This window comes from Electrophorus electricus, chromosome 25 (assembly GCF_041902795.1).
Source record: "Electrophorus electricus isolate QZ-2024a chromosome 25, ASM4190279v1, whole genome shotgun sequence".
Taxonomy (NCBI): domain Eukaryota; kingdom Metazoa; phylum Chordata; class Actinopteri; order Gymnotiformes; family Gymnotidae; genus Electrophorus; species Electrophorus electricus.
Genome location: NC_137521.1, coordinates 6429081 through 6452048, shown reverse-complemented (window position 1 = coordinate 6452048; position 22968 = coordinate 6429081). Strand labels below are relative to the sequence as shown.

The following is a 22968-nucleotide window of genomic DNA, read 5'->3' as shown; positions in this document are numbered from 1 at the left end:
AGAGTAACCATGAAGCTTGTGATCTTGGCTTTGCTCATTGCTGGTGGTAAGAGAAGCATTGCTCTGTCTAACCCATATTAATGTTTGAAATTCACAAAATATTTAATCTTAAACATTTTTTCATTCAGTTTGTTTTTTGCAAGCCAGAGAGAAAGCAACAAAGATGTGAATTAGAATGATTCTACCTCGGTTTTATATTCTGACCTCATTTAACGAACTCCTTGTGCATTATAAACATCTCCCTCTCTTTCTGTCTGTGTGCATGACTGTTTGTGTTTCTGAACCAGCCTATGGATGTGGGCTACCTACCTTTCCACCCATGGTGAACAGGGTGGTTGGAGGTGAAGATGTCAGACCCCACAGCTGGCCCTGGCAGGTAAAGTAATAGCTCAGCTGTCAGCACTGCACTCTTTCTCATGGTTATTTCAGTATTATACACTTTACTTCTACACACCTATGCCTATTTTAATCTGTTTAGATGATAGACTAGAATTGATCATAATATTAGTGCATACGGTTTTTAAGTATTTGTTTAAATTCTATTTTGAAATAGAAAGGGCAAACTGAGTATTACTGCAAGCTTCTTAAAAGCCTGGTGAACCTCAGGTATCATTAGTCCATGCTTACAAGGTCATGTTTCTTGGTTCATGAAATTTATGTTACTGATGATCTCTCATGCAGAAATCAACAGGCAAAGCTTTGTGTGTTCATAAGAGCATACATATTTCATTGCATGTGTATGCACACTCATCAGCAACTTTTTATGGACACCTACCTTACCTACACCTACTGTAACAGCACTCACAGGCCACATTAGGTACATCCAATGTATGCATGCATTTGATAATTGTGAAATTACAAACCATAGCCCTTCTTTTGGTATACATAATTAATCCATGTTGTATCATTTGTTGATCAGTTTCTGATCATCACTGCTGACTATGTATTATTTGGAAGACAGTTCTTAACACGGCATTAACATTAACGTGGTAGCTGTATGATTGTGGGTGATGAACGTTTCACAGGCACAGCAAAAATATGGAAACTGACCGTTAATTAAGGGCTAGTGAATGGGAAACACAAAAGGGGCAAGGCAAAAAAAGGATTGTAGACTCTAAATATACACAGAGAAGATACTATATAGATATTGTAGTAATGAAGTGGCATGTGAGTGTACACTCTTAATTCAGATATACTGTGTCAGTGTTGTGACAGTTTAATGATACATTGAGACTGTGCTTCCCCCTCGATATTACAGGCCTCTCTGCAATACAAAACTAGCAGCAGCTACTTCCACACCTGTGGAGGTACTCTGATCTCCAACCAGTGGGTTCTTACTGCTGCTCACTGCATCAGGTAGGAGATCTTTTCATGTAGGCATTTTAATTATAAAACACAGTTCAGTCCTATGTTTTGTATGGCTTCATATATTTTTATTTGCTTGAAACAGCACTATAAAAAAATGTCAGTTAATTATTTTGGCCTTTCTCCCTCTCTCTCTCTCTCTCTCTCTCTCTCTCTCTCTCTCTCTCTCTCTCTCTCTCTCTCTCTCTCTCTCTCTCTCTCTCTCTCTCTCTCACACACACACACACACACACACACACACACACACACACACACACACACACACACACCCAGACACACAGACACAAGAACTGCCATTTGATATACGATATATATCAGCATGGAAACAGAACTACTGAGCCTTATATGATACATTTTTGCCAGCAGTAGTCGCACCTACAGAGTGTACCTGGGCAAGCACAGCATGAACACTCCCAACGAGAAGGGCTCCATTGCCATCGCACCTGCTAAGATCATTGTCCACGAGCTGTGGGATTCTGCCAGGATACGGTTGGTGTCTTTGCTAATGCTCTCTTCTCAATGAGCATTTCAGTTGACTTTTACCTCGCCTCAAATATAGTCGAACAGCCAATTCATGTTTGATGTCCAAAGTCTGTTTCTATAGCTTCAGCATTGGAGGTGTGAGGCTAATGCAGCTAACAAGAATGGAAAATTAGCATTATTTTGTGAGCATATGCATTAAATTCGCAACTAAAATCAGTGATTTATGTTTAATTTCAGTAAACAATGGAGTAACTTAATGTCATTTCATGAAATGGCTCTTTTAGTGTTCAAATATGGATACTTTGATTTTAAATTTTATATATATTATACTAAATCATAATTATCTTCAACTTGTGTTTGAATCTCTTACTGTGTGGTTTTGTGTGCATATTTCAGCAATGACATTGCCTTGATCAAGCTGCAGACCCCTGTCCAGTTTTCAGACACCATTAAACCTGCCTGTCTGCCCAAGGATGGACAGGTCCTACCTAACGCCACTCCCTGCTACGTCACTGGCTGGGGCCGTCTCTGGAGTAAGTAGCCATACAACAATAGTTAATCTTAATTTTGTATAGAGTAGAATGGCCCTTATTGTATGCTCAATGAGATACCCTTCTGTCACAAGACATACAGTGGATGCCAGTTATGGATTAATGGGAAAAAGAAGATGTATAAAACACTTAGAACAGCTGTTGTGCATCATGCATTTATATTATTCTCTAATTTGAAATGATAGCAATGTTTCCAACCAGTCTTACTTAGCAATAAATTAAAATGTTCTTGTAACCTGGGCTCAAATCCAGGTCAGATAGGTGACAGCACCAACAGCTTACTGGGTGAGCAACCATGCTCTAATGTGAAACAGTTAGTTCGTGGAACCGGTAAAACAAGAAAAGTAAGTAACCTAAAGGTGGGGAGCGAACCATGGCCACATTGTTGCAAGGGGGAGAAATACCCACTAGACTGCAGCAACTATAAAGCTACCTGCACATATATCGCCCTTCAAAGGAATGGAGGACGACAAAACTAGGGGGAAAAACCTAAACACCACGTGTGGGAAAAGGAAGAACCAAGGACACCTCAGGAAGGATGGCAGCCCCGATGCCCTGGAAAAAAACAAACTAAAACTTCCCAAACAAAATCAGAAAACAGGGAGGAACTGTAATGGCTAAGGGGAGCCTTGGGAGAGAGACAGATTTGAGGGGGAAAACTGGAGGGGACGTGTAAAAACACGGACACCCTCGCAGCGCAGAAGTGAGGTGTAGCACAAGGGCGCACAGACCTCAATACCCGAAGTTACCGGCTAGGAGCTTGGCTCAGAACTTTGGCAAAAACCTAGCACTCAGTGACGTGGTCACTGGGCTTATATAGGTGTAGCCCACCTGTTGGGTGTTAAGTCTGATTAATGGTGTGCCTGACTCGAGGCCTCCTTTTGGTGGCTGGAGAGGGCCTTGGCCTGACCCTTACAGTTTTCTTTGCTGAAATTTTAAAACTGTCCTATCCTGATAGCTGGTAGGTGTGATGACTCTGCTTTGACCCTACTTTTTTTTCTCTGTCTCTTCATCTCTATCTCTCTCTGTCTCATTTTCACATATTTGTGTCCAGCCGGAGGTCCCACTCCTGACATCCTGCAGCAGGCTCTGCTCCCTGTGGTCGACCACCAGACCTGCTCCCAGCCAGACTGGTGGGGCAGTCTGGTCACTGAGAAAATGGTGTGCGCTGGAGGAGATGGCCTGCTGTCCAGCTGCAATGTAAGTGCTCACGCTTGCTATTCTTCTCCGTATTCTTTATAATAACATGCCTGGCTCCTGTCTTTTAAATTGATCCTGATTTAATGATTGCACCAAATCTGATGATTACATTGAATTAAATAATTTGAATCATTATCTTTAAATTGATATTTACACCGTTTATATTTTCATCTCTAAAACTTAAGTGGAATCATTCTATCTATCAGTTATATGTTTTACATACTATTCTCTATTGACACACTGCTGTTTACTAACATCTGCATGGATTGTGATATACAGGGTGACTCTGGGGGCCCACTGAACTGCCAGAGCGCTAATGGCTCCTGGGACGTTCAGGGAGTGGTGAGCTTTGGCTCCAGTCTGGGCTGCAACTACCCCAAGAAGCCCTCCGTTTTTACCCGTGTTGCCTCCTATAGCTCCTGGATCAACAAAGTGGGTGCAACCACACTCTTTATATTATTTACTTTTAAATATACAGTCTCCTGTGTGCTGTAGTTTCCACACAGCTTACAAACCTTATCCCAGTATTAAAGATCAGATAGCAACCTTTTTAAAAATTCTTTGTACTTATTTTCTAGGTGATGACCACAAATTGACCTACAGTGTGAACAAAGGAAAATGTAAAATTAATAATGAACATGTAAAATTAATAAAAGAGGTTATGAACAATCTTTGTGCTTTTTAATTCTTTTTTTTTAACTCAGGAAATGCATGGACAGGGAAAGGTAGCTACAGGGGCAGATTCACATGTAAATCGCAGACTGAGAAAAGAGACAACCTAACACATATTATTATTATTATTATTAGTTACATTTATATAGCGTCTTTCTCATACACAAGGACGCTTCATAGATATCAACTTTTGCAAACACCGAAGAGAAGCGGCAGCCAAATTGCGCACAGCATACTGTCTATCGGAACCCACGGCCCCCAGGGCGACTACACATATTTGCGAATACAAAGTGAAGATGGAGTGCTTGAACTCACCGGTTTTTGGAGAAGCCAATTGCAGTGGGAGTGGGTGGAGACTGTGACCTTCTCTGGCCAGATGGGGTATTGCAAGCCCAGTTGGTTTGGGCCTTGTTATAATGTGCTGCTCCAGTCAGTAACCGGGCAAGAGCTCATAATGGCTTTAGAGCTCTCAGAGAAAAGGAGGGGCATTCTTCATGTTGCATTGTGTGGTTTCTTCATCCTGTGGTTTTCCTTCTTTTTGGCAGAGTTTCTGTGTTAAATACTGTAACCAAGCATGTTTTGCCTAGACTGTTTCTTTTCTAAATTCGTTTAAACTTTGGCTCAGATAAACTTTATAGATGTTTCATTATGTTGTGGTCTTAACGAGCTGGCCGATACCGAGTCTATACTGCAGAATATCAGCACAGAAGATACGTTCTGCTTCCCGCATGAACCCAGCATGAACCCGTAAACTCAGAAGCAAATGCTGTAACCAATGTTTTTATCACACATTCTTTAACACAAACGCCACAAATTGCTGCCCACCATGCAGCTTTGGCAAAGTGCATATCGGCCTACAGTAGACAGTACAGTACAGTGGATAGTGCACCATAGACAAACATCAGTCATTGGATAGATGGACGCAAGGAAGACGATCGCATCGCAACACCAAAACACCACAGGCAACGGCAACGCGACACTGTGGTGAGGGCGGGGCTTTCCAAAGCGCGTTACCATGACGTCCGTATACAGCCTGTCTCGTGACAGCAGGATAGACCCGAGAGTCTCACGACTTGGAAGCAGCTACTGTGTTTCTTTCCTCGAGGAATATTAATTGGCATAATAATTAGGATAAGTGAAGATCATCTGTGACAAGTAGACGCTGATGCATTGAAATAAATAGGAATTATGTAACATTAAGGTACTATTAGCTACGTTTTCAGCTCAGACAAGAACAACTTGTGTCCTACTATCTGCATGGTAAGGTAACTTTACAAAAGTCAAAGATATAACATATTTAATAGCCTAGTTCGTGAATACAGTGCATAGCAAACATTTTCATTGACACTCACTTAAAGGCGCAACTGCTTTCCTGCGTTACCCTACTTAGAATAGTTTGCTATACTAATTTATGTACAGTACGTATTTTGAACTTTTTTTCTGGGTAGATTGAAATGAGGGGGTATCTTACAACTTCAAACTGGATAGTTAAACTCCAGCCCAAACGAACTACAGTGGGAAGACACAAGGATTCTCATCTCTGTCTGCTGGTAACCTAATGATATTTTGCTGTATTAATAAAGGTTTAATCACATTTTTTTTTTCAAATAGTAAAAATACTGTCACAATCAGTCCCTTCCATGTTCCGTGTTTTCTATGTCTTGTGTTCTGTTCCGTTCCACAGTTTCGTTTTGTCCTCACATTGATTGCGTACACCTGTCCCTCGTTTCTAGTTCATGTATTTAAACCCTGCTGTGTGCCTTGGTCATGGCTGTTCATTGTTTGTTTGACTGTTGATTTCATTTTGAATTAATGTTTGATGGTTGTTTCTTTGTATTTATCTTAGCCTTCGTGTTTCCTAGTCCTGAGTGTTCCCTAGCCTGCTTCCCTATTTAGCCTTCGTGTGTTTTTGTTTTGTAATGTTTCCCAGTACTCTCCGTGTCGGCTCTGTGACCCTGGACTGCCTTAATGACCCTGATTTTGGATTTGCCCCTATTAAATCTCGCTCCTCTCAGCACATGCGTCCGCCTCCTTACCGCTGAACATTACAAATGCAATGACATGACGGCATTTGTCCAAGAGATACCAAAATACAGAGTAGTCTACTTATTCATATAGCTTAATTAAAGTAATTATACAATAATAAAGTTTTCATAAAATGTGTTTTTCCAAATTTCCCCAGTCTATCTTGTTTTTGTGGTTTTCCTAACAGAATGGTGGTGTGGATGAGCACCATGCTACTATAGAATGGAATGAGGCTGAGAACTGCTATGTTCTGAATGACCTGAATTCTGTACATGGCACTTATGTCAATGACTGTCGCATACACAATGCCGCAGTGCGCCTTACACAAGGAGACGAGCTTCACTTTGGCTATGGAGGCTCAGCATATCAGCTCTTAATGGACACTTCAGACCCAGTAAGATATATGACATATCTGAATACAGAAAAAGGAAAAGGAGCAGCTTTATTCACTTCTTTATACTTGTGCGTAATTTTGCCTTTTGGCTCCGAAAGTCTTTTATAGATTTTTTTTTTTTTTTTTGCCTTTACATTAATTTTTTTCTTTATAAACTGTGAGGTTCATTCACCTAGGTTTTAGTAAGTTTTAGTAAGTGTATTGGTGTAATGTTGCGATGGCTCAATGTAGGTTAATGCTTGTTTTCTGTCATTTGTTGGCTCTTGTTGCACTTATTTTGATGTCTGTTGTGTCATGCAATGTTACTTTGTTAAGTGTTTGTCAATATCGTGTTACTGTCCTTTTTTAAAAATCTCTCTCCATATGTCTCACTCCTCTTTCATGTGTTCACTTAGCTCCCTTTTCTACCTGCCCAGTCTGCTGTGCCACCAGCTCGAGTGAGGAGTCAGGCACGCTCTCCTCCCATAACCCCTCACCCCCCACGCAGGCCCCGGCCAGCAAGCGCAGGAGCTAAGCGGACCAATTCGGGCCAGAAGACAGCAGAACTCAGGGGCCACTTTCACAGACCAGGTAGTGGCTCTCTTCTACCTCATCCAAACCCAGCTATCCAGTACTGTCAGTCTGCCACAGCGACACTGAAGAAAAAAATGGTTGTTTCTGATTGCTGTAGGATGCTGGACCATTGGCTCAGGAAGAGAACTCTCTTTTAGAGCTCTTGCAGCATCGCGTAGTTCTCACAGCATGCAGGACTTATTCCAGAACAAAGTGGGTGTAACTCAAAGAGTTAAAAACCAGACACTACACACAAATATCATGACTGTAGGTGAACTTGAAGGATTAGAATTTTTAAAATTTAGTTATATTATTTGTATTAAAAAAAGTGGTTTGGCATCATGGCATCATTTTGCTTGTCTCCTGCGATTTTTCCCAGGAGGAGGGCTGGCTGGGGTGTGGGATGAACCTGAATGATACACTTGTGGGAGAAGCTCAGAGGAATGAGAATGTTATTGCGGCTTTAAGGGAAGAGGTGTCAGCGCTCCGGCTGCAGCTCTCTCAGAGCGGCCAGAGCGACTCAGACATCAGGCACAAACTCCGCAGTCTGGCCAAAGACATACATGAGAAGAAAGAGGAGATACAGCAGCTGAAGGAGCAGGTGCAGTTTTAGAGAGTAATGCTGTCCTTTGTTTCTTTCTATTTATGACCAAGTGTCTGTCTGCCCAAGTGTCTGTCTCTGTGTGTGTGCTCCCTTTTTATGCCTCTGTCTCCACATACACTTACCCAAAACTGATGATGAAGTCTACTAATGTCTACTGTCATCTTTTATGTTTTTTTTGCTTTTACTTTCCTCTACTGTATTTTAAGTATGCACTTATGTATACATATAGACATGTACTGTAACGATGTGTAATATGTGTAGATGCTGGAGATGCAGAGCAGTTCTGGTGAGCTTACTCGGCAGGCTATAGCAGACAGAGATCAGAGCATCAGTAGGCTCCGGGCACAGCTCAGTAACCTGAAGGGTGAAAGCAGCAAGTCTACAGGTAAAAATGGCCAGAAGGATCCCACAAACCTCTTCCCATAAACCTCTTCTCTTGTGCTGAACAGCTTTTTCCTTCCATACTGTTATTTTACATATGACTTTTAATCTGATTTCAGACTATAATCCAGTTTCATTTATCTTTTTCACTTAAAGCAGATCTCATTGTACTATGTAGTATTGGTAGTATTTGATGAACCCCTAACAGAGTTAAATGCTGCATTGCAGTTGTTACACTGTTATTCTTTTTTTGTGGAGGAGTTCCTTGATCGTGTGGTTTGCTGTTCATGTCTCAGCACTGGTAAATAGTCTACAGAAGGACCTGTTGGCTCGGGAGAAGCAGACAGTAAAGCTGGCTGCTGAAGTGGACAAGCTCCGACAGGACATGAGACACAAGGATGCTCAGCTTAGCAACATGTCTGCCAAGGTTTTTCAATCCCATCCTTGCTTCTGGCATTTCTCTCTACAAGAAAACGAAAACCACCCTCATTGTTTCTAAACGTCATTCTTCACAGTTATCAAAGATGAAAGAGACAATGAAATGTCAGGAGGAGCTTCAAGCCAAGGAAAAGGAAGTGGAATCCCTCAAGAAGGTTGACATTCATGCTTTTACATGCAAAGCAGTCTTACTGCATCAGTTGTTTTGGTCACTAAATGGTTTTCCTGCAGGCTGTGCAGCAGTTGGAGCTGACCCTAGGCGAGAAGGGGAAAGAGCTGAAGAAGCGAGATGCAGAGTGGGATTCACTTAAACAAAGACTGGTGCAGATGGCAAAGGTCACACCAAACACAAATTTTGGTTCAGAAATTCAAAGCAACAGCATGCTGTCACTGTCATGTTTGTGCTCACATAGGAACAGGAGCAAGGCTCTATCCCATCTGTGTTTGGTTTCACATGGTATACTTGCCCTGTGCTAGACGTAGATGCTCTGAGGTATTTTGAGGCAGGAAAAAGCATACAGTTGCTGTGCATACATGGCGATTTCTCCTGGTGGACTCCTGCATGTGTTTGTGTCCTGTGATACAGGAAAAAGCCTCTCTGCAGACTGAGGTGGACAAGCTCAACGTATTGCAGCAGCAAACACTTCAGAGAGAACAGAGTGCCCAGACAGAGCAGAGACACACACAGACAAGGGTTGGAGAGCCTGGGTTATTTGCTTGTTGTAATTACTTTCAAAGTACATTCAGTGACGTTGGTATTAGTAGACACGTTAGTAGTAAATAAAAACCTAAGATTCTCTTTTCAGCTTGAGAACCTTCGCAGCCAGATCATAAAACGCATGCATTTAACATCCGAAACAATAACAGAGGAAGAGGTAATTGAATAAACAATCACAGATTTATTTATTGCAAAATCCAAATGTCCATGCATGTGTTCATTGATCCATCCATCAATCCATCCATCCATCCATCCATCCATTGTTTTGCTCAAACACGTAGAAGTGCACTTTTTATCTCAAACATGCACTTCAGATTGCTTCTTCTGTTCTCTGTGTAGCTGTTGGAACGTTTGTCAGACCTAGCAGAACAGAAAGAGTTGCTCAGATCCAGAATACAGGAGATGGAACAAAAACTGCAGGAACACAAAGAGAACCAGAGGATGATGGAAGAAGACACCGAGAAACTCAAGGCTAGACTGAACGAATGCCAGGTATCATTCAGTTTCAGTTATATTATAAAGTTTCATATGATATTTTTTAAATTGTAACTGGTGTTTTTATAGGTATTATAACAACACAACTGTACTACTAAAATGCCAAGGAATAGGTAAATTATTTATGTATTTAATGGATTATATTATATGTTTGACACTATCCACAGAGTCATGTAGAGAATGTATTTATGATGGACTCGATTAAGAGCCAAATATCTGCTCTCCGGGATGAGAGTGTGTGTCCTGCAATCAGCTGGGTTCAGACGCTGACACTGTCGATACTGATAAGTTTACACACTGTACTACAGAATGCTGTAGACAGACTGCAGGCTGCAGGGATAGAGGTTTCAGAGACGACTGGAGGTAAAAGAGCACCAGAACTCAGACACACATGCAAAAGTTGCATCTAAGCCAGACTCACTGAGAGATCATTGCACAACACTGACTAGTCTACCTGTTCACATGCTGTTGTAGGAGTCTCAGGGGCCATAAAGACTCTGTGCCTACGGCACATAGAGGTCCAGTCAGAGTTCAGGAGTCTGAAGGTCTGGAGAGGTTCTTTTACAGTACTTTCAGAATCCATGTGAAGATTCAGAACGGTCATTTTAAGTGTAATTTGAACAGTCACATGAACATCCAGAAAAGACAACTTCACTTTTGTTGTGACATTCAATATGGTAGGCAGCCATGGAGCAGTTTGAAGAGAGAGAAAGCCAAACAGATGAATTGCAGAACAGACTAGAGGCCATGAGGCAGGAACTGGAGCAGCAGAAACTACAGGTGATGCTATTGACCCTACAAAGACCTTATCAGACCCATCAAGTCTTGATACATTCATTTTGTTCTATATTAAACAATACATACACAAATACATACACAATTCAAGTACTTTTTACGTATGTAAAAAGTAAAAGAAACATACAAACACACAAGCTATAATGCACACCCACACCCCCAACACACATACCACTTTGCTAATCATCTCAAAGCATATAAAATTTATATAGTGCCGGGATAAATGCTATTACATAGTGTTAATCTTCTCTCTTTAATAGACATACGTATTGTCCCTGAGCACAGGAAAGTAAAGTTCTCCTTTGCTGAATAGTATCCATCTCTAATAATGTTTAGTGCTTGTGAACATTTAGTGGTCTTTGTACAGAAATTCTAAATGAGGAAGGGCAGCAAAATGAAAGGTACATTCACATGTGTGATACCATATTCAGTTCAGTTCAGCTGGTTAAATTCCACTTCCTCTGGTCTGATGAATGTTGCAGGTTGCCGAGGTGGAGAACACACTGAAACAGCAAATAGAGAAAATGAAGACTAATCTGGAGTCAGCCAGAAACGTTGAAGTGAGTCAAAACTCATTTTCTTTCCCAGTGTGGGTATGAATAACTTCATTATGGGTATGAATGCACATACATTCCAGATCCACTATGGACCTGTTATCAACCCAAGTGCAAATTAAATTATCCTCAGTGTTATTCCAGGGATCTGTTCGGCTACTCTTGACTACTGTAAATCTAGTTTTTGTTTCTTTTTGGTTATGAATATCCATGTTGTTTTCTATTTTCCCAGGTGGCTTTGCGTTTGGATATGGAAACACAGGAAGGAGAGTGGCTTGCCAAACTGCAGGAAGCGGAGAGGAGAGAAACAGACCTAAGGGAGAGGGTCAGAGAAGGAGAGTGCCGAGAGGAGCAGTGGAGGGGAAGAATAAAGGAGGAGGAAGACAGGGAGGGAGAGTGGATTAGGAGAGTGGAGGAGGCCTTGCGGAGAGGAGCAGAGGAGGAGAGGGAGAGGTCAAGAGTGGAGATTGAGGAATATCGGGAGCAGGTACTGGGAGTTTTTTGCTACTCACACAATGTTCACAGTTTTTGCTCCTCATTGTACTCCTGTGTTTCCTGCATGTTCGACAACGGGGCTAGTGAAAATGCACTCACTGTATAATACAATATGTGTGTAATGGACTGAACTGAGCTGAGGAGACTGAACTGAGTAGAAACTATATTCAACGGAAGGTTCGGCAACACGCTCACACCATTGTTGCCATGGAAAAACGCGTGAACACAGCTGAGCAGACAAAGAGAGAGATGCAGGAGGAAAGAGACACACTAACAGAGCGCCTCACAGGTAAGAGTTTTACGTCATACAGGAGTTCAGGGTAAACAGCGGCTGAGCAATCGTACATTTAACTATTTTATTATGACGTTGAATTTTCCCCTGTACAATTGCAGTATATGCAAAAATTACATGACTGTTATTGCACGGTAACACCACTCAATACAGTTTGTAGTTTTCTGATCATGTTTATGTTAATATATCATGATCATCAAATCATATGACAGGATCACCGAATCATGTTTAAGACAATAGTCATATTGTGGTTTAACATGCCACAGGACTAACAGCTGTCCTGTCAAGATCAGCGTATAATGGGACTCTGTCAGTGTCATCCTTATGTGTATTTCAAAGGATGTGCTTTTGATAAATGTCCTCTAGAGGCACTCAGTAGACTGGAGGATGGTAAAGACACTGCAGTACTAGAACAATCAAAAGAGTTACAGAACCTGGAGCAGACCGTGGCATCTCTCAGGTAAAATAAACCACAACTATACTCTCACCTACCACTTTATTAGGTACATCTTTCTACTGTCTTTTTGTACTATACTTGGAGATTTTGTACAATTGTCTGGGTGTCAAGTTACAGATTGCAGCCCACCTGTTACCACGCACAGTTTCTCAGCCACACTGTACCTTAATTATCACTGTTCACTTTCTGACCAAAGAATCACTGCTGACGGGATATTATTTGGTATGGTAACGACATGGTTGTGAATTTTACACTGGTATGAGTGCTTCAGGCAAAGTGATATACCTTGAGCTTTGACTTATGCAAATGTCACTGCTGGGCTAAGACAGCCAACTGTGGCCCTGTGGTCAGAAACGTATGATGTAAAATTGGAAGGTGGCTAACAGAAATGGTGCGAGGCAACAAAGACTAGAGAGTTTAAGGTAACATGACAGAGGTATGGTCCATTTATAATCCTGTGGCATAATCCTTAATCTACCTTAACACCATATATAACTAAAATTGTGCCTGCTGCAGAAATACACGGTAATCACAATGCGTGGTCATCCTCCAAATTAATAGATTAGCATGTTTCAGATTACTCAAATTATTTATGAACATATTGTAGTATGACTACTGCAGGATATTTGAATTCAGATTTAAAATGTTTTTTCCAGGTTAACTGCCAACACATTGTCCTGCCCTTCATACTGTATACTGTATTCACACTGCTCTTCATAGTGGAAGCACTGACAAGCTTAAGTTCTGTCTCTGCAGCATCACTTATTAGATACTTATGTAAGGCCTGACAGCAGTGGGAGTCTGAGAAGTTGAGAAAAGACAAAAAACAACAGTCAAGTATGAGATGTGGCAGCTAATATGACCAGTTTTAGCACGCTGAAATTCTGATATAGCAGAATGTACATGTGCCTTTGTATGGTATGTTTTCTTATCTTCCACATGATGCTTGATTCAAGGTGACTGTTAGATTGTTAGAGAATTAGAACTCACTGATCTGTTTTCTGAATAAATAATCATTTCACTTGTCATTCTACCTTAAGACCTTATCTTTGAAATTTGTATGAAACACTAAATTCCTCTCCATCTCCCCCCCCACCCCCCCTTTGTTTTCAGGGCGTCACTTCGAGTTTCCCAGCTGGAAGTTGTCAGGCAGGGTGAGGTCATCACTTCTCTGAGTCATGACCTGGCCCAGGCCCATGCTCGACTCTCTGACCTTACAGGTGCATTACACTTTGACCTTACTTCTCTCTGGTATTAGGAAGCGGCTTAAGATATGTAATATTTTGATTTAAAGTGATGACAGATATTTCCCTGAGTAAATTAATGTAATTTAATGATGTTGCAAATGTCCTACTTTCACCAATGAAATATAAAACAACCTTTCTGAATAGTATCAGACAAATGGCAAAAATAATGCTTTTCGATCAGCATTTCAAACAGATCTTTGTACTGGAAGTAAGTGGTAGTTGGTGTGTATAGGGGAACTGAGTGAGCAGCAGAAGTTTGAGCTGGAGACACACAGAGCTTTGGTGGTAGACCAGAGGATGCAGCTGAGCATGCTCACACAGAAGCTAACCATGGCCACACAACTGGTAGAACAGAAAGATGAGGAACTGAAGATTCTGACCGAGAAACTGGCGTATGAACTGCACAATAACAAACGCACACACCCATACACACACATAAATGTTCATCATACTTACCCAGTGTAATCCTCCATGTTGTAATAAACAGTGAAGTGAATTTGCTCATAACAAGCTATTTCTCTGTTACTGCTAGCAAAACCGAGAGAGAGAAGAGAGAGCTAAACGAGAGCCAGGCCCAGGGCTACACAAACCTTGGCTCCCTTCTAATAACGCCACACACTAAGGTGAGAGAAGCAGCCAGTCATCCCAGGTTTCCCTTGTGCTGAGCCCAAATGAAAATGATTAGTCCCCGTCTCTGACTGCAGCCTTCATTTGTACTAACCTTTTTTTTCAGTAGGAGACAAACATAGCTGCATCAGCATTATTCAGATGATAGAGCTGATATTCTTTGTAGCTGTGAAGATGTGTGGTTTGAACCCCATGAACTGAATCTGAAGCTATAGAGCCGAGATCCATATCACTTAGACTCATAGAGACTGCCAACCAAGCTTTCGCATTCCTTCAAGCATACACATACAAATACCACACCTAAACTGAAGTGACCTGTTGTTGATGTGGTCTGCATTACAGACCCTGCATCCGCCAACAAATATCTGCTCTGTGTGGCACCAGTAGGACTAAGAACAAACCCTCTTTGAAAACGTGCATTGTAATATTAGATTAGGTTACAACTAAATAAACACAAGTGCTCTCACACACAGCATACACACACAAGCACACATGCGCAGAAGGTTCGGCAGATGTTCCAGCTGAGTAATGAATTTCTTCATCGTTTTTTCAGGATGTGGCTGTCATGGTGAGTCCCAGCAATCGGATTACGCACAGGTCAAAGTGCAAAGGTCATCGGCGTGAAGAAATGATCCATCAGCAGAAGGAAACTCTCAGTGAAATGAAAGAGCGGATCAGAGCTGTTGAACTGAAGTGGCCCAGCAGTGAGCTGCAGCTGACTTGTTATAACTATCTTTAATGCCAGGATAAAGGGTACTAGGATACACTAACCTAAAGTCAGCAGCGATTTCATGAGTATGTTATACTGCACTCTTAGAAATTTGTAGAAGATGAGCCAGGAGGCTTTAATGATCATTGGATTCAAAGTGTTTATTTGTGTGCTTGGCATATTTTCAGGTGAGCATTTTCACCAGAAGTCTAGCATTAAGCTGTTAGCATCTGACATCAGTCTAACTCCACAGAGGTCAAACGTGAATAGAATGAACAGAGTAGAGAAGAGAAGAGCATTGGGAAAGAAAGTGGGTGAATGAGGCCCTATAGACTATAGACACTATAGTCTGATTCATCAGGGAGTTTTCCTCTGACCTCGGTGTGTTCTGCCCCAGAAAAACATTGTAGCATGGCACAGAAAAAGGATTACAGAAATACTCTGAAACAGGCCTAAACATAAAACCTGCAAGAAAGTATGTGTCATACATAGGTCAAACTGAATATAAAGGAAAATTAAATAGAAATCAAGGAAATTATGGAATATGCCCTGTATATGCACCCAATTTTTTTTGTCTCTCCTGTGTCGCAATCTGTGCAGAATTGTTAGCCCAGCAGAGGGAGCCAGTGAGACAGAATCAAAGGCTTCAGAACCCTGCAGTGCAAAAGGGATCTGTCAGCTTTGTGGTACAAACTGAGCTTTGCCTTGATATTAACATTAGAATTACCTTTACTGTGGGCCAGTATATGTGCTCTTTAACAAGTGCACAGTGCATGTTGTTGTGCTGGGTTTGTAAAGGCTCTCTGTTCGATTCCTGCAGGGTGGCTTTGCATTCCCTGAGGCCCTGCGGGAGACTGCAGTGGAACGCATGGCGAGGCTGGACATGTCTGACGCTCTGGAGCTCAGCGAGAGTACGGTGTGTGTGTGTGTGTGTGTGTGTGTGTGTGTGTGTGTGTGTGTGTGAGATCCAGTATCTCATCAAAAAAGTACAGAAATCTACCACCAAGTATCATATAATGTGCCCTGTCTTGTGACGTGTTAAAAGCATTGCCACAGGTCTCAATGTGTTCGACATGCTCTTGCTCTGAAATGATTTTCTTATCTGTGCTACCGGAAATTGTGTGCTATTTTTGAATCCAAGCTTTATTAACTTAGACCCTGAGCTAAATTGCTTCATCCTTCCACTCTCCAACGCTGTGCACCACCCTCCCTTTACTGGTTTCAATGGTGGTGGAGCAGAGTTCCCACTTAAAACTTTTGAATTACTCAGCAACTCTGGTGTGTAAGGTGGAGTGTCCACTGGGGGTGATTGCTGACTGAAAATGTTCTCATCATTATCATTTAATAAACTGGCAACTTTACTACTTTGAAACAGGTGTAGGCAGCTAAATCCCTTGTGCCACAGACTATGGTGTGATAAATTGCTCATTGCAGACTCACCCAAATAAGTATGGAAATGAAAAACAGAAGGATATTGTGCTTGCATTGTGGACTTGGGAGGAGATTACTCAGTAGACACAATCATCCATGCAAATGTCTGAGCTATCAGTGAGATAAATATAGTTGCTGTCCAAAATCACTCAGTCTTATTTCAAGCTAAATAACCTCACTTTGGAACAACATCGGATTACTTTGCTTAGTACGTGGATCTGGCACGGGCACTGTGTGAAGCGCTGGAGCTGAGCGAGGGGCAACTTTCAGGATGTGTCCCATTGAAGCACCTCCCGCCTAGGGAGAGAGAGCGGCTGGCCTCCCTCCGACAGGAAGACCTGGAGATGTTCCGGAGCCGGCTGGCTCTGCTGAGCACCCAGAATCGGGACAAAGAGCTACTTCTACATGAGAGCCAGAAGGAGATACAAACACTCAGGTGCCCAGACAGAATAGACTGATTTATACTAAAGTGCAGACAGACACACATATACTAGTGCAAATAAGCTTGTGTGCAAACACACACACACACACAAACAGCAGAAGTACATCCCCTCTCAAATAATATGAACACAAGGTTATTCAGCCTCATTGTCTGTCTTTTTCTCTCCCTGTCTGTTTCTCTCTTTCATTCTCTCTCTCTCTCACTCTTTCTCTCGCTTTCTCTTTCTCACCCTCTCATTCTTTTGCTGCCCAGGGAGAGCCACGCTGAAGGCCAGAAACTGCAGGTTGAGTTGCAGACCGAGCTGGACACTCTGAAGCAAGAGAGTGATAAGCTCCAGCTGGCCCTCCAGCACACACGTGCTGAGCTGCAGCAGGAACGGGAACATCGTGGCAATGGCCACAGGGACCGCAAGGTAACAGAACGTGCAGATATTGCACACCGAAGTGTATGGTACAATTCAGGTTCACGGTGTGGAAAGACAGAGAGCTCAAAATAGTTCCCAGACAGACCAAAAAAAGGAGAAAGAGACACGCAGGCATTCAGGTAGACGGACAGAGACACTGAAGACAGGTCATACTGGAATGAAGAACCATCTGTGGCTCAGAGGTAAAGGGTGGTTTGGCTACAAAGGTGTGCTGCATTACCAGAGCTGTGCTGCATTATTTAGTCCACTAGCCCAAAAACATCCAGCCTCCGCTGAGGAGCTGTAAGATCTTTATCACAGGTTCCCCAGCAGAGAATGACAAGGCCTTGAGGAACCAGAAGTGTGCTCTGGCTTTGCACCTGCCAGATCTCAGCAAAGTTCCAATGCTTTGGGCAGAGACAAGCAGAACATTTTTGATGCCTAAGAATGTAAGAATCATGAGTAAACAATTATCATAAAAATCCTTGTCCTTTTTCAGAGCTTAAAAGAGACCTGGCAAGACATGAATTAACAACGATCAGTTTTGGTTTGATTAGCCTCAATCATTTTTATGATGCCATTTCCCTTCAGACTGTAAACACCACTATATGAATGTGTCCAGGTGATCAGCAAGTCATGTCTGAATAGAACCGGCTCAGTGAGAGGAAGTTGGTGTCTGTGTTGGACTACGTTTCTCCACTGGCTTCTGGGGAAACAGGGAGGGAGGGGGCAGGCTATTGAAGGAGAGAGAGGAGGCTTTATTATGGTTGACTTCCATCTAGTTCCATTTTGGTTCAGTGCACAGTGCCTGTACAGTAAAATGACAATAAAACTAACCTAAATTAATATCCAGGACGTGGCGTTGCCCATATGGGGACTGAATTACATGCAGGATTTAAACAGAGGGTGCCTTTAAAGGCTACTCCATGACTAAAAAAAAAACCTTAGTTGTGCGGCTCACTTAAATTGTTGAGAATTTGACTTATAGTATTGTTGCAGAGAAAACAAGACTATAGAACATTAAGCCTCTGTTTTCTGGGATTCACAATAAAAACACATTTTGCATATGTCAATCTACCGCACTGTGTGCAGACATATTGAATTTAACACAACAAGTAGTTAATTTAGTATTGCTTTTTTCTTAACTTATGGATACTACTGGGGCCTGGGTTTTTCTTATTTATTTCCAAGAATTGTCATTGCTTTGCATTGCATTGTTTGTCATAGAGTATTTTGGATTGATCTTAATTCGGTTTAATATTACTACTGGCACAACTGCATTTTCCTTCACAGCCACAGCTAGTGATTAGTAAATAATTTATCATATTATTAAATATAGCTAATGCATCACTACATAGATTTTTCCACACATAAGCAGTGCACTAAGTTAAAAGGGAAGTGCCGTACTCCAGTCTGTCCAACATGACCAATCATCTCACAGAGGCTCAGACTTCCCAGTAGTGGCCAAAGGAAGTAGTGGTCCAGTGGGTATAACACAAAGTATGTCATTTTGGCTGAGTTAAAAGCTTAGAGAACACCCCTCCCCAAGACTCAAGATTCAAAGTAACTTCATTGGGATGAATGTAATGATTACAATATTGCCAAAGCATTTCAGCAATAACAAAAAACAGAAAAAATTGCAATAAGAGCAATCTTAATTTCAAAATACGGGACAACAAATTGAATAAAGATGTGTTTATGTATACACACATAAAAAGAGGGCGGATAGCAGCAGTAAGAATGACTCTCAGGTGGAGACACACTGACACACACTGCACCATTGGAGGTTGTGTCTCCCTCTCACAGAATTATCTGTTGTTTTCCCGATTCTGTAAATGTTTTAAAATAAGGGATCAGATATTTAAATCTGTGAAATTCTCATATAGCTTTGAATCTCTGGCAGTGAAGGAGGGAGTGCATCTCTCTCTTTCTCTGCCACTCTCTAAGCGCATTTAGTAATCAAGGTTCTTTCTCAGGCTCTGAATATGGAGAGAACGGAGGGCAGGAGTAAACGAGTGGGCCATCACAACTGTGTACCAGATGAGAGCTGTTACAAGGTGAGTTCAATAGGACAGTACGACTGGCCAGCTCCTTGGATACTGGATCATTCCCTTAACCATCAATATGACCAGTATGAATGAACCAATATGACCTTTCACTAGTCGAGCTTTAGTGCACCTTTTTTCCAGCTGGAGCCTCACTCTCTCACTCACACTCACACTCACACTCTCTCTCTCTCTCTCTCTCTCTCTCTCTCTCTCTCTCTCTCCCTCTCCCTCTCTCCCTCTCAATATCCCACATGGTCGTGGTCCACCCAACATCTGTCCTTGACCATGTAATTCAGCTGTTTAACTGTGCTCCTAGTTCCAGATGTTGAAAATCTTTCAGATCATCATTTTGGGTTATATCACTTTGACACTATATTGTTAACATATTTTAGTAAAAGACTGTTGTTATTTCTTCTGTAGCAGGTCCTTTCCCTTTTTCCTCATAATGCTGTGTGTGTCTGTTACTGTCTGCCACTTGTGGCAGCAGGTCTTCTTTTTTAACAACACTGCAAACCAACAGCTAATGGCCTAAACATAATCAGTCAACGACTACAGTTCAGGATACATCTATGAATTGCATTTAGACTAATTTGCCTATTATGAAACAACCATGCTCTCATCTGACAAACAAAAGCCAAGATCAACAATCTCTCTACCTTAATAAACAATTCACATAGAGTATTGTGCAGTCTCACAGTGTATCCAGGGCTGGTTTTCCCAAAAGCATCGTAAAACAAAGATCATAGTTAAATGGTACAGCAGACAAAAGCATGCTTTTGGAAAATGGGGCCCTGAGCTTTCAGTTATACTGAGCTGTGCTCACCAGTGTAAACAAACTCTGTGTGTGTATGTGTGTGTGTGTGTGTGTGTGTGTGTGTGTGTGTGTGTGTGTGTGTGTGTGTGCGCGCGCGCAAGTTTGTGTGCACATGTGTGCTTGTGTGCATGGAATGTAGAGACATTGAGTCTGCTTCTGTATAGCCTCCCTCAGGCACGGCTGACTGGATTTGTTATCGTGTACCACCTTCTGCAGTATAATTAATAGATTTTACAATAGTGCACCCATTTATTTTCCTGTAATGTGTTTTTTATGGCTCCATTTTCTTGAGCTCATCATTGCACAGCTCATTTTATTTTCCTTTATGTTTTTTTCTTTTTCTTTTGCTATTTTTGTGTAGTCTCATATCAAAATGTTATTTTTGTATGTGTGTATGAAATTTTCATTTCTGTGCGTGTTCATGTGCTTCCGTATGTATGTGTTTGTGTATGTGTGTGTGTTAATGTGTATGTGTATATGTATGTTGTGCAATATGTATTTCTGCATGGCTTTTTCCACAGGTCACCGTGCTGAAACGACTAAGGCAGCAAGAGAGGAGGAGGAGGAGAGAGGAAGAGGCAGACGTTCTGAGGAGGCGGCAGGTGATCAGCACAATGGCCTCTCCACAAACCAGCTTGCCACTGCGACAGCAGAGCACTGAGCTTGCCGAGGCTCACTGAGCAAGAAACGTGGGTTCAGCCCAAGCAAAGTCAGCACAAACATTGCTCTTTGCATTAAAAAGAGCATCTTTTAATCAATATTTGTTATGTCCATCTCTGATTTGCCAAAAGATCTGGATGTATTTGCTGCAGCAATTATACATTATGATTTTATGAGATTTTATTCTGGGATGATAACCACTTGCGAAGAATTGCTATACTTGTCTCTGCACTTCGAACAGGTGTGGATTTTTAAATAGGTCTGTTTTAAATATAACTGCACATTTTCACTTAGACTGCAGGGAAGAAATTTGCTAATTAGAAATGTGCAGCTTACAGTCAGAGCCCAGAATCAAACACACCCTGCACCAGCTGTTATGAAGCTAATGATCTGTTAGTTCTGTGAGAGCGGCCTAATCTTATACTCACCCACACACTCCCCTCCACCCTCACACATCCACACCCACAAACATTTTGTTGCAGTTGCACTGTGTTGCTATCTGTGAAGGTTATCTTGTGTTTTGCTGCACCCTCACAAGTGGCCACACTATCACGATGACTCACAGCTCTGGAATTCCAGTGTGGCCCTGCAAAGTTAGTGAGTAGGCATCCTATACTCATCATAGATCGTTTTTTTCCACAAGAAGTGTCTGTAGAGCAAAAAGATCTCTGATGTGTCCCTTTCTATTTTATACAGACTGCTATTTGCTGCTGTTAAATTATGTATTACTACAAGTCACTCTATTGCCATTTGAGCACTTACATAAGATACACTTCTGACTTCAAATGTTGTATGTTTGTCTCCAGGAACAAGTATGCAGTTTATATATTCATACTGTTTATATATTCAATCACAGTAGTTTAAAAAAATACAATTGCTTAAAACCCTTTTTTTCCCCATTCTCTATACCATATTCCTTTCTTCCTCAAAACTTGTTGGGACCAGCATGCGTATTCATTTTTCTTTGTCTGTGTTTCTGCATATCTCTTGCTCTCTCTCACTCACTTTCTTTCTCACTCCATAAAGGAGGAAGGTGTTGGTAATGATGACTGAATCATCATTTTTGTTCTCTGAGATAACAATGTTGCAAAGGACTACAGACAGGCCTGTAACATCACAGCATTAATAGAAACAGATAGCACAACAGAATAGTGTAAAACAAAAAAAGATATATGGACTGCTATGTGTTTTTGTGTATGGCTGATGGTTTGTGGGATGTTGGATGTTTTTACATTCCTTGAACATAAATCATTACTGTGTTTATTCAGAGCTGCAGAGCTAATGTGGTTAGTCTTTTGCTTTCTTCCAGTGACTTGCTGCTGTGACATAATGTGTGTACTTTTTATGATCAGTGTTGATGGCCAGTGACCCACATTGCTCAGTAGGAAAAGAGAAGCAGATAGGAATTTCAGGTTTTCTACTTGGCCGAAGTCTATGGCCAAGTCAGTGTGTCATGACAGTTTGGAGAAGTTTGACTTTCAGTATAAAATAATATGTACTGAGAAGTTTCCAGCAAAACACAATAAAGAACAACATGATTTTTATTTTAATGGGTAACCTTATTTTCAAACAGTCCTCGGATTAATGGCCATAGAAGTGTAATTATTATGATGGGTGTGTACACCACCTTCTCAGAGTGGAGGAATCACATTTCACTTTGTCTTTTCCCTAATATGGATAGAATGCAGGTAGTCTACACAGCCCCTCCTCTCTCACGGAGTGAGAGAGAGAGAGAGAGAGAGAGAGAGAGAGAGAGAGAGAGAGAGAGAGAGAGAGAGAGAGAGAGAGAGAGAGAGAGAGAGAGAGACAGAGACAGAGACAGAGAGAGAGAGAGAGCGCACGCGCAAGTGTGTCAGACAGTGGTGCACCCAGGATCCAGTGAGTCACGAATCAGCCTCAGCTGCTCAGTTTACTCATTCAGTTCTTTTTATCCTCCAACTGTATGCAGCGCTTTCTCTCTCTCTCTCTCTCTCTCTCTCGCTCTCTCTCACACACACACATTGTATTCCCACATTTGCCTGCATGGAGGGTTTAAAATCCTGAACCTCAGATAATGCAGTCCCCTTTGTGTGTGTAGGTGGGGGGAATTGGGGAGGTGTGGGGTGCTGTCCCTGCG

General features: G+C 41.7%; 2 protein-coding genes across 5 annotated transcripts; both read left to right on the top strand.

The window, feature by feature from the left end:
* ela2 (elastase 2) lies at positions 1–4269 on the top strand. The gene is made up of 8 exons (XM_027016004.3): positions 1–46; positions 288–376; positions 1259–1356; positions 1732–1854; positions 2245–2381; positions 3454–3599; positions 3879–4031; positions 4178–4269. The coding sequence occupies exons 1-8, from the start codon at positions 10–12 to the stop codon at positions 4193–4195; spliced, it is 801 nt and encodes a 266-aa protein (XP_026871805.3). The 5' UTR covers positions 1–9; the 3' UTR covers positions 4196–4269.
* Positions 4270–5324: 1055 nt separating this feature from the next.
* On the top strand, positions 5325–22396 carry fhad1 (forkhead-associated (FHA) phosphopeptide binding domain 1). 4 transcript variants are annotated; one of them, XM_081707897.1, is made up of 30 exons: positions 5325–5531; positions 5720–5821; positions 6484–6690; positions 7107–7260; positions 7361–7455; positions 7622–7843; positions 8108–8231; positions 8524–8654; positions 8743–8820; positions 8897–9001; positions 9252–9359; positions 9472–9540; positions 9723–9875; positions 10046–10241; positions 10353–10423; positions 10560–10658; positions 11156–11233; positions 11460–11714; positions 11900–12011; positions 12381–12474; positions 13585–13691; positions 13951–14110; positions 14251–14341; positions 14899–15049; positions 15655–15740; positions 15875–15970; positions 16695–16921; positions 17180–17339; positions 19307–19387; positions 20714–22396. In XM_081707897.1, exons 1-30 carry the CDS (start codon positions 5529–5531, stop codon positions 20870–20872), a joined length of 3774 nt encoding a protein of 1257 aa, XP_081564023.1. In that variant the 5' UTR covers positions 5325–5528; the 3' UTR covers positions 20873–22396. The 4 variants fall into 4 exon arrangements, with proteins under 4 accessions (XP_081564023.1, XP_026871804.2, XP_081564024.1 ...); XM_027016003.3 differs by having other exon boundaries at positions 7086–7260; XM_081707898.1 differs by lacking the exon at positions 5720–5821 and having other exon boundaries at positions 7086–7260.
* The last annotated feature ends 572 nt before the right edge of the window (positions 22397–22968 follow it).